General features: G+C 38.2%; 2 protein-coding genes across 3 annotated transcripts in view; one reads left to right on the top strand and one right to left on the bottom strand.

Moving 5' to 3' along the window:
* The window catches only part of LOC131325238 (uncharacterized), a 35,130-nt gene that overhangs the window by 5,767 nt on the left and 16,003 nt on the right, over positions 1 to 13,360 (bottom strand). The window lies entirely within an intron of this gene.
* On the top strand, positions 4,044 to 13,008 carry LOC131325237 (cysteine synthase-like). Of its 2 annotated transcripts, XM_058357374.1 has the most exons (11): positions 4,044 to 4,268; positions 5,858 to 5,914; positions 6,013 to 6,122; positions 6,267 to 6,324; positions 6,673 to 6,936; positions 7,049 to 7,186; positions 7,290 to 7,341; positions 8,379 to 8,458; positions 10,944 to 11,003; positions 11,149 to 11,229; positions 12,623 to 13,008. In XM_058357374.1, exons 2-11 carry the CDS (start codon positions 5,876 to 5,878, stop codon positions 12,710 to 12,712), a joined length of 972 nt encoding a protein of 323 aa, XP_058213357.1. In that variant the 5' UTR covers positions 4,044 to 4,268; positions 5,858 to 5,875; the 3' UTR covers positions 12,713 to 13,008. The 2 variants fall into 2 exon arrangements, with proteins under 2 accessions (XP_058213357.1, XP_058213359.1); XM_058357376.1 differs by lacking the exon at positions 6,673 to 6,936 and having other exon boundaries at positions 4,067 to 4,268.

Below are 13,360 nucleotides of genomic sequence, written 5' to 3'. Positions count from 1 at the left end.
GTTAGGGGGGCAAAAGTTGGTATATTGTCTATTTTGTCCCTAAAAGTAGATTTTATTTTAAAAAGTTAGTGAGTAAAAGTGTAATGATGATGGGTAAGTAGGGAAAGTGGAGGAAAAAGTTGATGTGAAAGGTGTAATGATGATATCTTTTTAATAAGTTGGAGTTACGAAGCAGGACACTTAAAAAGGGACGGACGGAGTATTTTTTTTATATTGGAGTTTTGTACCCAATTGGATTAATTTAATGGAGAGATGATCTCCCTAGATTACATAAGTACCTATGTATATATAATATGTGTACTTGGATGACTAAGTAATGACTTAGTATACATGTGCTTATTTATTTGTTTAATGAGAAAATCTTGGCTTTAAAATCTCTTTGATTCAAAGTACCAAAAGTACATAATATTTTTTTATGTCTTTCTTGTACATAATAGTATATATATGTGTGTGTGTGTGTACTTGTGCAAGAGAGGAGATGAGGGAGAGAGAGAGAGAGGAGAGGCCGAGAGAGAGAGGGGAGAGAGAGAAGAGAAAGAGGAGATTTGGGTTGTGCCACCATGATCTTCTTACATCTTTCAAATCCTTGGCCATATATTCTTCCTAGCCAAGATATATCCTTTCATTGTCCTTCTATAATTATTTAAACACCAAATCTTGTACAACCTAGCCTTCCCTCCATCAAATCTTCCAAATCTTCCAAGATCAAATCCAAGGTACAAATCCTAGCCATGCAAGCCTAGGGTTGGCCTTTGATCTTTCAAACATTGCATGACAAGTGTCAAAAATTGAGGTATGGGAGGGGGGGGGGGGGCCTTAGAGAGAGAGGGAGCTCAAGTTTTTGGCTATAAATAGAGTCATTCCCTTGCCATTCAACTCACACCTTTCCATTCTTCAACTTCTCTCTCTAGAAATCCTTTGTTCTTTCTTTGTTCTTCTTGTTCTTGTGTTTTTCTTGTGTTCTTCACCAAAGCAGCCACTAAGCCACCACTCGACCACCCTTCGATCCAAAAAGTTTAAGTAGTTTAGTCAAGATCAAGTTTCGAGAGAAACCTTCTCTTTCGAAGCTACCGGAAGACCACCGTAGGAAGTTACTCCGTCCGACCACCGATTGACGTCCGTAAGCCGTTACTACCGCCAAGAAGTAAGGTAGGATCTCCTTATCTTCCATCCCAAGTAGGAAGTAGGTTATCTTTATTTACTTTCCATCTCAAGTATAACGTATGTTGTTTTGATCTCCAAGAAAGAACGGTTTTTCGAAAGTTAAAACTTTACTATTTGCATCGACGTATTCGTATTTTGATATTTCGAGGAGTTTGAAATGGTATACATTAATTGATTGTATTACTTGTGGTATATTATGGAGTTGGATGGTCTTGTTAGATTACAATGAGTGATTCATGCTTACTTTTGTCCTACCGCGGAGTCTTTGCATGGAATCGAGACACAAGAACCGAGAAAGTAGAAACAAGGCACCTAGAGTGTGGTTAATGAAAGGAAATGTATTCCGAGGAAGGAAATATTTTTGAAACTACATTATGACCGGTTTTGGTGCATAATGTGAGTTGTGTGTGTGTATGTGCGCCAATGAAAATCCGGCGCGGCGGAACCATTGTGAGGATACTCAGGAGACCGGCGCGACGAAACCGAGGTTGGGTGTGTGGCTTGGTTATCCGCGGTACGGAGCCAATGCAATTGTGTGCCAATGGGAACCCGACGCAACGGAACCATTGTGAGGATACTCGGAAACCCGGCGCGGCGGAACCGAGATTGGGTGTGTTAAACAAATGATTTTGGAAAATGTTGATTTGTATATGAAAATGGAGACACGGTTTACGATGAGTTGCGTAGGAGAAACTCGTAGAATCTTGGATACCAACGATAGATGATTAACGAATGTGGATGTGTGATTGTTAGTGTTGTTGTAAATGATTTACTGTTGTAAGGTTGATGGGTAAGGATATAACGACCAGGACCTCGAGCACCATGATATAAAAAAAATCACAATCTGTCTTTTATTCCAAAAAAAAAAACTTTACAATTTACAACTATTTCTAAAATAAATAAACAACACTCACTCTCGCAGCAACTCGGACGAGCCCGCACCTGGCCCGCTAACCAACCTGCAAGCTGGAGTCCACAAGACCCCAGGAGTGTGTGAGACATAATAACGTGTACAATATCAATATCAAATAAACTGCATATCGTCAATCACCACGTATAACACCAACCACGAATATAACACGTTCCACATAAAAGGAACCACATATCCGGTCCTCCTCGGTGTAAGACGGGTGACGTACCACCTCACTAACCTCACCACAGCCCATTGGCTAACATGTCTTTTGGCATAGCTTATTAGCATAGTCACCCCGCCACATACCAAACAGTTCCACGACATACAGTCACCGCACATAACACAACCAACAAGAACCCCAACATTAATATTGTACCAAGAAACATGTATCTCACACTCACCCAGCTTAACCATATACTTAAATCTTGCCTCAATTGGATATCATTTCATCTTAGAATTTTCAACAAAGGCCATAGCCTTGAACTTGTTCTCTGAACTCATGTGCTGCCTCCCTTATGTTTCCTTTCTCTAAAGCTTTCTGCAGAATAGAAGTCTTGCTTGTCTAGTTAAACCAAATCCAAGTGTACAAATCCTAACCTATTAAGTCCACGTGTACAAGCCATGAAATGGCCAGATTTTAAATCTTGTTATTAGCTCCATGTTCAGCCTACACGTTGCTTCACACATGCACATATACTACTAGTTTTGGAATTTATCCTTATCTCAATAAAAAAATTCCGGTCCAAATAATTTGAATCCTCTAATACATAGAATATTTTTTAAGGGTGTTACAAAGGATTTTCTATTGAGTGTTGTAGCTCACGGTGTTACCTTTTGGTGACCCTGACATATTATATGGGTGGCGACGCCGGTATAATGTGTCAGATATCATAGACGAACAGGGTAAGATGTACACCTTGGAGCCCTTCGGTGCCGAGAAGCTTGCCAGAATATAGAAGCAAGCGGAGCAGTAGTTAAGAGCCCTAATTCCTCCCTTGTTGAATAAATGTACCCTTTGATGTATTTATGATGTAATAATGAGCCAGACTATATTTATTATGTAATAAATGTCTCATTAACGTACCCAAAAATTGAGGCGTTACAAATACGATGGAGGAGGTCCAGCAGTAGAAGAACCAGGGAGGCCGAGACGTCGGAAGGCATGATGGGAGGATGAGGGTGGAGAGTGATGAAATGAAGAGAAAAGATATTCCAATGGGAGGCCGACATGGAGAAAAACTTTATAGGGGAGATTGCCCTCCCTTCCTGCTGCCCATTTTAGGATGGAAACCATAGGGGAAGTGAGGGAAAGGGAGAAACAAATAGGTGTGACCAGTGGCGGATCTATGATTTGAGCCGAATGAGGGCACATATATAACATTAACAACCTTAACAAAAAAATTAAAATAAAGCAAAATTGTGTAAAACAGAACGTAAATATCCATGATAGAGTAAAAAACAACTAAACAAATTAAGAACTAATTTTTCCAAACAATCAAAAGCTATATCCCAAACTCTAATGGAAAAATGAATAAAAAGTTTTAATTTATCTAGATCTAATTTAACTGTTCGAATGCAAAGTATTTTGGATTTAGTTTTCCAAGTTTAAATCTTCAATTTGAAATTGTAATATTCAATCTAAAAGAAAAGGTCGAATTAAAAGCCCGTGGAGAGAGAGAAAGAGTAGATGGTGGGAGATGCGTGGAGTACATAGATAGTGTGTCAGCAAACCTTTTGAAAAAAGTCAAAGATAGGTATCAATATAATAGAAACTGCTAAATTTGTTTTAAAATGCGTGAAAGCATAACAGAAGAAGGAAAAAAACTTGCAGCTGTGAAGGCACGTAACCCACGTCCATCTGAATGGATCCGCCCCTAGGTGCGACGGGTTAGAGTGAGAGAGAACCAAGAAATGCTACCCAAGAAAATTTACTTACCCGCCAACTAATGAATTACTAAAAAATACTACTAATAAAGTCATCCGTGTGGAAAGTCTCCTCTCTCTCAAAGTCGTACCTATGGAAAGTCTCTCTTTCTCTCTCTAGCTAATTTTTGTAATATTGTTCACCACCGGACCCATTTTTATTGATTAATCAATTGACTGTATGATGCATAGGATATAGTAGTAGTAAACATAGTTACAGATGCATACAAGAAGCCCCATCCCAGAAGAAGTGCGAACGCCCCAAACGGTATTGCAATGGCTCTGGTTTTCTTCCAATTTCTTGAATATCTGAGTTGTTTGGTCTCTCATTTCATGAAAGCAAAAGCATCCTAGTTTCACAACCCTGTAGTTGTTGTTATTTCACTTTAATCCACTTTTGATTCCTTGATGTTGTGTTGCTTTTTTACCATTTTTGATGGGTTATCTTTCTTCCTTTGTTAAATTTTCTTTTCATGTTTATGTATTATCTGCTTTGGAATATTCTTTATGAATTGGGTGTTTAAGAAAAAAAAAAGTTGCCTTGCTTAAGTTGCTTTGTTGGTTTTACTTTTTTTGTCTTTGAACAATCTAATGGTTATATTAGCTTGTCAAAACCCGGTGATAATTTGTTGGAAATCTTCTTCATTGGAGTGTTTGTGAGATTTTGTTACGTGAACTTTCAAATTTTAAGAAATTTGATGTTAATTCTGAAACCTTCATTTTTTCCATTAATGGTCGTGGGAAATTTTATAACATTGTGTATAGTGCTAGTTTGGCTATAGCATCATCCTAAACCTATTGTATGGTGTTTCAACCACAAATTTGCATAATTAGTGCACAGTCGGGCTAGCGGTGTTTTCTGTTGATTAAATTGTTGATTGGATTTTTGTATTCGTATATCACATTCATCGTTCGACCTTTTTCATAACCTGTCATAATTCCACAACAAGTCTTGATTTGTGGTGAGTTATTTAGGGGTTTGGACTGTTTAATTTCTTCGAATATATGCATGTCAATATTCACTGGCTGAAAGTGTTCGTTGTCTACTTATATCAATCCTTGGATTATCTTTTTTTATCGGTAATCCTTGCATTATCTAGGGGTATTGTCTTGGATGGAAATTTGTTGAAGGGGTGACACTCCAAGTCTGCAACTATCCTAAGCTGCATAGATCTTAAGCTTGGTCCTCTCTTTCTTCGAAGCATCTATATTCTATTTCCCAAATTGGTTATTGTTGGTTTGCATCTATGCATGTCTTAGTTCCGCTTGAAACCTCACAAGGACAAAAGCTTTCTTCTTTGTGTTGCTCTACCACAGTTTTCTTAGGGAATAATAAGTCACAAATGGGACTGGTTGATATTACAATCCTTCGTCTGTGGTGTTAAATACGTGAATATTGTTAACAGTGTAGGACCTGTTTTCTTAGTTAGAACTATGGAGCTGAAAATTGTTCACGAGGTCCTTGTCAGTGAATGAGGCAGCTGATTGTCAAATACAGGAATCACTTTAGCATATAGTACATGTCACTTTGTTTATTCTCAGGGATTAATGGCATGAACACTCGATAGAAGTTTATGCCTGCACTTGTTCATTTATCTGACTATATATTCCTCTCAGAATGTGCAATGGCTTGTTGCACTCATCTATAGAACCATCTTTAGGTTTCTTGAGATGCCTAATTTAGATTTTAGTTTATGTATTGTAATTTGGTGTCTGTAACCTTGGAATGGTTTGCTAAACCATAAGATTTCCAACTCTCTCTCTCTCTCTCTCTCTCTCTCTCTCTCTCTCTCTCTCTCCATTTGTTTATTAGTATAATAGTATCAATGATCATTTCATTTCTCATTCTTCAAATAGTAGTTTGAAGAGAGAATTATGGAAGGCAAGTGTGATATCGCAAAAGACGTTACTGAGGTAAGTTTGTATCATTTGATGAACTTTCTCCATGGTTCTATGTCTCCTTGATGTGAATTCACTAGGAATTTTTCTATACATGTTTTTTCATTATGCAGTTGATAGGGAATACCCCAATGGTATATCTCAACAACCTTGTGGATGGTTGTGTAGCTCGTATTGCAGCCAAGTTGGAGATGATGGAACCCTGCTCTAGTGTGAAAGACAGGTTAGTCGTCTTTCTTTTCTTTCTTCCTTTCCTTCCTTTCTGGATTTGATTTGTTCTGTAAGAACTGTTTTATGTTGCAAATCTAGAATCATCTAGTGTTTTGTAAATATGCTAGTGAAGGTAGTGTTTAATTTTGGAATGTAGGATTGGATATAGCATGATCAAAGATGCAGAAGAGAAGGGTCTAATTACCCCTGGAAAGGTTAGTTGAGTTCCTTCTACTGGGCATATTTGTTGCGACTTATGTGCTATAGTACTTGCGTTAATGCAACAGAAAAATATGTCAGGCCCTAAATCTTAATTCAATACTCGATAATTTTATCCTTCCCTTTTCTCACAATAGAAAAGTAGCCTTCCTGATGTATGAATGAGGTCTCATGCAATTTAAAGGTCGTCCATGTTGATGTGTTCAAGTTATGATTATTTGTTTCGAAATCAATTAAGTTTTTCATCAGAAGGCAGTCTTCATATGAATACTGTGGATTGTGAAACGTTTTTAACTGATAAGTTTCAATTGGTTTTGATCCTGCCAAAATAATGGTGGGTGTAGACAGTTCTCGTTGAGGCTACAAGTGGTAATACTGGCATTGGTTTGGCATTCATAGCAGCTGCTAAGGGCTACAAGCTTATTCTAGTTATGCCATCTTCTTATAGTCTTGAGAGAAGGATTGTGCTCCGAGCTTTTGGAGCAGAGTTGCACATCACAGATATAACAAAGGGCATTGCTGGGGTTTTCCAAAAGGCCGAAGAGATAGTTGAAAGGACACCTGATGCATATTACCTAAATCAATTTGAAAACCCGGCCAACCCAAGGGTACTATATGAATCCATATCTTTGATTGCTGTTACCTATCAAATAAGTCCGAAAGTAGAAATCTATTACATGAAAAGGTTGACGCAAAAGTTACTTCAATTTTATTCTCTAGATTCATTATGAAACTACTGGACCAGAGATTTGGAAGGGCTCCACAGAAAAAGTTGATGCTTTGGTTGCCGGGATAGGGACTGGGGGCACTGTCACTGGTGCGGGGCAGTTCCTAAAGGAGAAAAATCCAAATATAAAGGTTTCATAGTTCTTGGGCATTCTCTGAGTTTAGTTGATTTGGAATTTTCTCATGTCTGACGTTCTATTTTCATTTCCATTCTTTTTTAATGGTCTAAATTAAGGTCTACGGTGTAGAACCAGCTGAAAGTCCCGTTCTAAATGGAGGAAAACCTGGTGAGTAATGCTGTCTTGCGTATACTGTTGAATTTTGTCATATGGGTTGATGGTATTACATTTTTTCTTATCAATTGCTGTCCCATTACTGTGTGGCTGTTTTTTTTATGTGTTGCTGGGTTTTGTGGAACACTGTGTTTCTTCTCTACTTGGCATTTGCTTTCATTTTACTGAAACTATATTGACTTTTAAAGAGCATGATGCTCTAGGGATTAATGGATTATGCAGTTTTATAGTTTTGGTGATTAATATAACTAGTTAAAGATGGAAAACCGAAGTGCTTTAGGTGGATACATGAGTTGCCATATGGACCCCTTAGTCTACAATATGAAGCGGTGACAACTGCGAATCAAATTCTCCTTTTTTATCTGGATTTGGGAGTGCTTTGAAAAAGTTCCTGAGACAAATGAGAAACAACCAATGAATTTGAAAACATGGGTAAATGTCATTTTCAAACTATTTGAATAGGTGACACAACTCTGTTTCAGCAGAGTTTTGTAATGTTATGTTTCAGTGAGAACATTAGAAGTTCTGGATTCCGCTAGTGTTACATTTCCGAACGTTTCAGCCAGGAAACAACATTTTGTTGCTTGATGACAATTTCTGACATTAACTTGAATGTTTAAGACTACAACATTCAAGCAATGTATGCCAACTTTCTAGTAGGCGGAGAGTTAGCAGCATGTGTCTCTGTGTCATCATCAGAAATTAATTCCTTGGTCAATCTTGTCTTTTTAGTTGGTTTGATCACACTTAAGAAGCTGAGCAGCCTGAGCTTTACCATTTATCTCTTGGATTCCAATCTCTTGTGACACCAATGTTTGCTCTAACCTAATGAAAACAAGAGCTATGCCTTTGGCCAATCCTCTTCTATAGGTATCAGTACAATCATGGCAACACTACTCCTAATTTCATCAATTGAGGTTGTCAGTAATTTGGTTCAGTTCTTCATATCGAATGCAACAGTTTTGTTTTTGTAGAGCAATATTCTGTCATCTTGGATGTTTCATAATGGGAAGCTTGCTTTCATGTTGAAGGTTCCCACAAAATCCAAGGAATTGGTGCTGGTATAATCCCTCCTATTTTGGACGTCAACATTCTTGATGAAGTTGTTCCAGTAAGTCTCCACATTTTAGCATTGGGCGCTTAGTTTTACTAGTATGTGTAGTTTTCTACTTGTGCGACAGTTTTCATCTTGTGAAGTATAATAGTAAATGGGACATAAAATCAGAAATTTGTGATTGTGAACTCAGTAGAGAACTCTTGCATTCAGCAGATCACTGGAAGCTTCGCTATCTTATATCAAGTAGGTAAAAGCATGTGGTGATTGTTTCTCCATTTAAGTTTCATGGCAGCTTAGTAGTATGATAAATTTGAAGCATATAGTTCCAACTGGACATAAAAAAAAAAGGCATGCTGATAGGGCTTGTTTTGTTGCTAGAGCGCTTAGATATATGTGAAAAAAGACGAGGAGAAGAAGCAGCTTAAGAAGGGAGAAAAAAGCTTTAAGAGAAAGCAAAAGAGAACTGTCTTGTTTGCTCGCTGCTCACCCTTTGTGTTGAAAGACAGTAATTCCCTTGTTAGGTTAAAAAAAATGTCTGATATCTGAAAAACTTCTCAAGGCTGAAGATTGTATCACAGCATGCTCATTTCTAGCTTGCCCAAAGTGTTACTACAAACACTTCTTGTAGAGAATCGTTTAGCAATGCCAATTTCCTGTAGCTTCCTAATTTTTCTAGGTAAGTATATGGCCCATATAAATTTGATGGGTAACATATGGATTTCGATCTTGAGTTTGAAAGCTCTACGTTTGATGGAGTTATCTAATGGTGGTGGTCTGAAATCCTCACGTGGTTGTAGATTTGTTTCTCAAAGTGGAGTAAACCCTGAAAGTAAGACTGGATGACAACTACATTAGACACGGGATGTTTAAAGCATCCTTGACCAACTTCTGCGTAAGAGCACATTAGGCCAAGTGTACACCATAGTTTCATGGATACTCTTGAGACTTGGTTGAAATTGTCGTAGGACTGGCCTAACACAAAAGGCGTGAGAGTATGTGAGATGGTGCTGTTTCCAGAGCTCAATATCCAACTTTTTAGTGTAATATTGTGGATATCAGTATGGGAAGTGTACCTGCCGTGGCCTTCCGGGGATATGGATGGCACTGCAATGACTCAAGACCATCGGAGAGAGCTCAGGGCAGCCATAAGAATGCTCTATACACGTCTTGTGTGTATTCAACGTCCCTTTAATGCTGTGTCAAGCCGTCTTTATATAGTCTAGGAACCTTGGAGAGGAGGAAGCCTGGTGTTTAGCTTCCTCCTCATTGGTCTGCTGAATGGATGTTGACAAGGCTCCTTTTGATATCTAAATCAGAGATTGGCAATGTCTTGTGGGATTCAAAGAGGTAATTTAAGCAATATGTGGAGTCTTGTATCATAGAACTGAGTCATGTGGTAGGTTTGATATGAGCTCCTAAACTCGATTTGGTGCTTGCAATACATCTTTTGAGGTGTCACATGTTGGTCAATGCCTCCTCTTTCTATAACCGGTCAAGGTGAAGCAGTATTCATCGCAGCATGCTTTGGAGGCTCTATGGAGGGGATATCCTTATATGGATGCATGGAAGGATATGGGGCCTGAGTTACTTGCTTGGGAGGAGGAGGGACACAGCTTCGGAAGAGCTTACTTGCCTGCCTGGCTGGGTGGTGAGTCTGCTGGTAAGTGCTACCAGGGGAGGTTCTTCCGGATACCCACAATATTACTTACTAAGCTGACTGAAGTAATAGTGATACTTGTCATCCTGTGTAGCCATAGGATCATATTAACTTAGGCCCCAAGGCTGAATGATTACAGTCTTTACAGATAAATGATCTCAAGATGCCGGTCCTTAATTAAAGAAACTGGCAAACTGCCTTGATATTTTTCCTTCTATCTCTTTTTTCCAGTCCTAGTCAGAATACGCTATTCAAGTCCCTCTTATGCTTTTGTATGTGGCTCTTTGGTAATGGAGCAGAAGGGTGAACAGCTGATTTCACACAGGCAACATCCATTACATGGGTTATAACAATGATAACATATACATACAATACTACTCAAAAAGAATGTAATGACGGTACAACATTGGTCCCAACTAGATATTCAGGTAACAATTGCTTGAGTTCGTGGACATATATAGTGGATTATATATCTGATGTAACATTCATGAAGGAAAATCATGCATGGTGATTATTTGTTAGTATGCATAGTTGCATACATCTATGGCAGGATATGAAGGGTTACATTCAAACTGGATAATTGGGGACACAAATTGAACCTCATACTTATATTTGATAATCCAGTTTATAATCACAACTATCTTTAATGCAGTATTTGAGAATTCACCTCTTAAGAGTGATCTATTCCAATCAAAAGACATTTAATAGATAACCAATTCTACCAAGCACTTTGTAAGGAGCCTTGTGCACTGTATATTCTTTTTTCCTCATGGTAAGAATTGTAGAATTGTACAAGATGGATTTGGTGAGGTATAATTGTTCTCAACCGCTTTAGTGTGAAGATTTATTTCCATTTACCTCAGGTGATTCTGTAATTTCCAGGTATCTGGCGAAGAATCAATTGAAACGGCTAAGCTTCTTGCATTGAAAGAAGGTTTGTTGGTATGTCTCTCTTAGTTGGAATCTGTTGGTCTCGCATGTGATCTCTATCCTTTGTGATCACTTGTCATTGATTTCTCAATTCTTGTTTGTGTTCATTTCCGTATTACTCTCCATTTCTTACCATGTTTTGGTGACAACTTTACAGGTGGGTATTTCATCAGGGGCGGCTGTTGCTGCTGCAATAAAGATAGCAAAGAGGCCGGAAAATGCTGGAAAACTCATTGTTGTAAGTTGTATTTATTTCTTGATCCTTTTAAGTACTTGAAAATTTTGTTGAGCACTAGTGAAAGCGGCAGCACTTCAAAACAATGTATTATCACACGACTAATTTTGACAATCCAGAACAAACGACCACGATAAATGGGGTTATGGCCCGTTTATTAAAGTTATTTGGAACTCGAGTGGCCTAGCTTGTTTACTTTGCGAAATTAACCACTGCAAAAGTGATTCCAGTTTTGGAGCTGAAAGAGTTTGTGCCAACTTGTTCATAGTGTTACTGTCTATAAAAACGGATGGGTGACAAAATTTGATTCCTGTAGAACACTACCTTTCTGTACTAAAGGATAAATTCATTGAGATGGAAGAATGAGAAATTGGTTCACGCGGAATACTTGATGCATTCTATCATCATAGCGGTTTGAGCATGCTGAACATCATTTTGTTATCTTTTCAGTTTACTTGACATTGGATCCACGAGAATACTTTAAGAGATATATATATTTGTGTAGATGCTAAGATTGTAGCTGACATTACTGGAATATTGCTTTATTTTCCAACTGTTGGTCTAGCTCTGTTCCATAGATGTGTTATCCTCATAGATTTGTTGCTTTATTTCGGGGAAAAAAGTTATCTTCACAGAAACACGAGTTTTTTAGTGTTTGGTGGCATATCAGGAAAGAAATGGCACATCCTTTACGACGACATAGTATTTGTGCTAAGTTGCACAGTACTTTGAACAAACTCTTGTTGTCTCTCTTTTCTGCTCCCTTTACCCTTGTAAATTGTCTAAGACGTAGAGGTCAGCTCATGCGCTCTACCCTCTTTTGCTCCCTCCACTTGTCTTGTAAATGAGGGGCTTGGCAGCAGATCATTGTTGTTTCTTTACTTGGCATAATTTTTCCATTTCTCCCGTCTTTCTCGTGACCATCTGATGTGAGGAAGAAGATTAGTGCAATCATGTTTCAACCAACTATTTGCAGAAATAGTCGAGTGTTTTGTAATATCCTCATTGGAGTTGGATGATCCGCTACCCTGTGATGCCTTTCTTTTTTTGACGAAATAAGTTATGCAAACATTCCTTTGTGCCCAAAAATGAAGTCTTTCTCGTGCCTGTGGTGTTTTTCTGGATTGCTGAGAGTTAGAATCAAAGGCCATGTTTTTTGCTGTCACGTGTTAGAAGAAGCTATACTTATCCTAACCCCAACCCAACCCAACCCATGACAAAGGTATCAACTTCCTCTCCATAAGATTTGGAATCCACTACCGTATTGCGCCTAGGCTATTATCAGGGACTGCTAACTTGTCATATTATAGTACTATTATGCAAAACACATGGATTGTGATGTTTTGTTTCGAAGCAACTGATGCAATGTCATATTATTTCTTGTCCCCACTGTCAGGTTATTATCCCAAGCTTCGGGGAGCGTTATCTGTCGACTGTGCTGTTTGATTCACTAAGGCAGGAGGCAGAAAACATGGCTGTTGAATGAGGGTTCCTCATTTCTGCCATTTTTCACTTCTTCTGTTGGAGCATGAGCTGGAACTGTTACTAATCGAGCGTTCGGTATAAACTCTAGTCAATGAAGTGAAGTAATATGCTTTTGGTTCCTTGTTTTTTGGGGACATCAGTCTACAGTGATTGATATACGTTATTGAAACATGCTTCGAAAATGATTAGAAACTGAGTTTCCCCTTGGACTTGGCATAGCCTTTCATGTCTCTGTTTTCCCTTTCTATACTTAACGAAGAAAAGGGCTCTTTTGAATGTGTCCCATTAGTTGTTCTAGTTTTTCGTTGTCATTCCGAGTGAGGTACCATCTTGTGGTTGAACTCGTGCCTCCAACTGATTGCCTTTAGGAGTTAAATGCCATTCGTATTTTATTCTTATGTGTTTAACATGGACATTGTCAGAAAGTGGAGAGACAGAGATAGAGAAAATTCAGTAGAGACCGTGATCCCAAAACGAACAAGGTCTTATTGTCGTATACCAAGAAATAATAACCAATATACAATTAATTCCAATGGTAGCATAGTCAATTCTAGTATAGGAATGCAAGGGTTTTGGTTTCTAACCAAATCACTTATTTGAATTGAGTTTTTTTTTTTTTGTGAGAAATTGAGAGAAAAGTACAAAAATG

Source organism: Rhododendron vialii, chromosome 5a, assembly GCF_030253575.1.
Source record: "Rhododendron vialii isolate Sample 1 chromosome 5a, ASM3025357v1".
Classification (NCBI taxonomy): domain Eukaryota; kingdom Viridiplantae; phylum Streptophyta; class Magnoliopsida; order Ericales; family Ericaceae; genus Rhododendron; species Rhododendron vialii.
The sequence above is the reverse complement of the archived record's forward strand: the minus strand, read 5'-3'. Positions and strand labels throughout refer to the sequence as shown.

Coding starts and splice junctions, on each gene's coding strand:
- LOC131325237 (XM_058357374.1), top strand. CDS start 5,876: ATGGAAGGCAAGTGTGATATCGCAAAAGACGTTACTGAG. Junction 7,187..7,289: donor AGAAAAATCCAAATATAAAG/GTTTCATAGTTC, acceptor GTCTAAATTAAG/GTCTACGGTGTAGAACCAGC. Junction 11,230..12,622: donor ATGCTGGAAAACTCATTGTT/GTAAGTTGTATT, acceptor CCCCACTGTCAG/GTTATTATCCCAAGCTTCGG.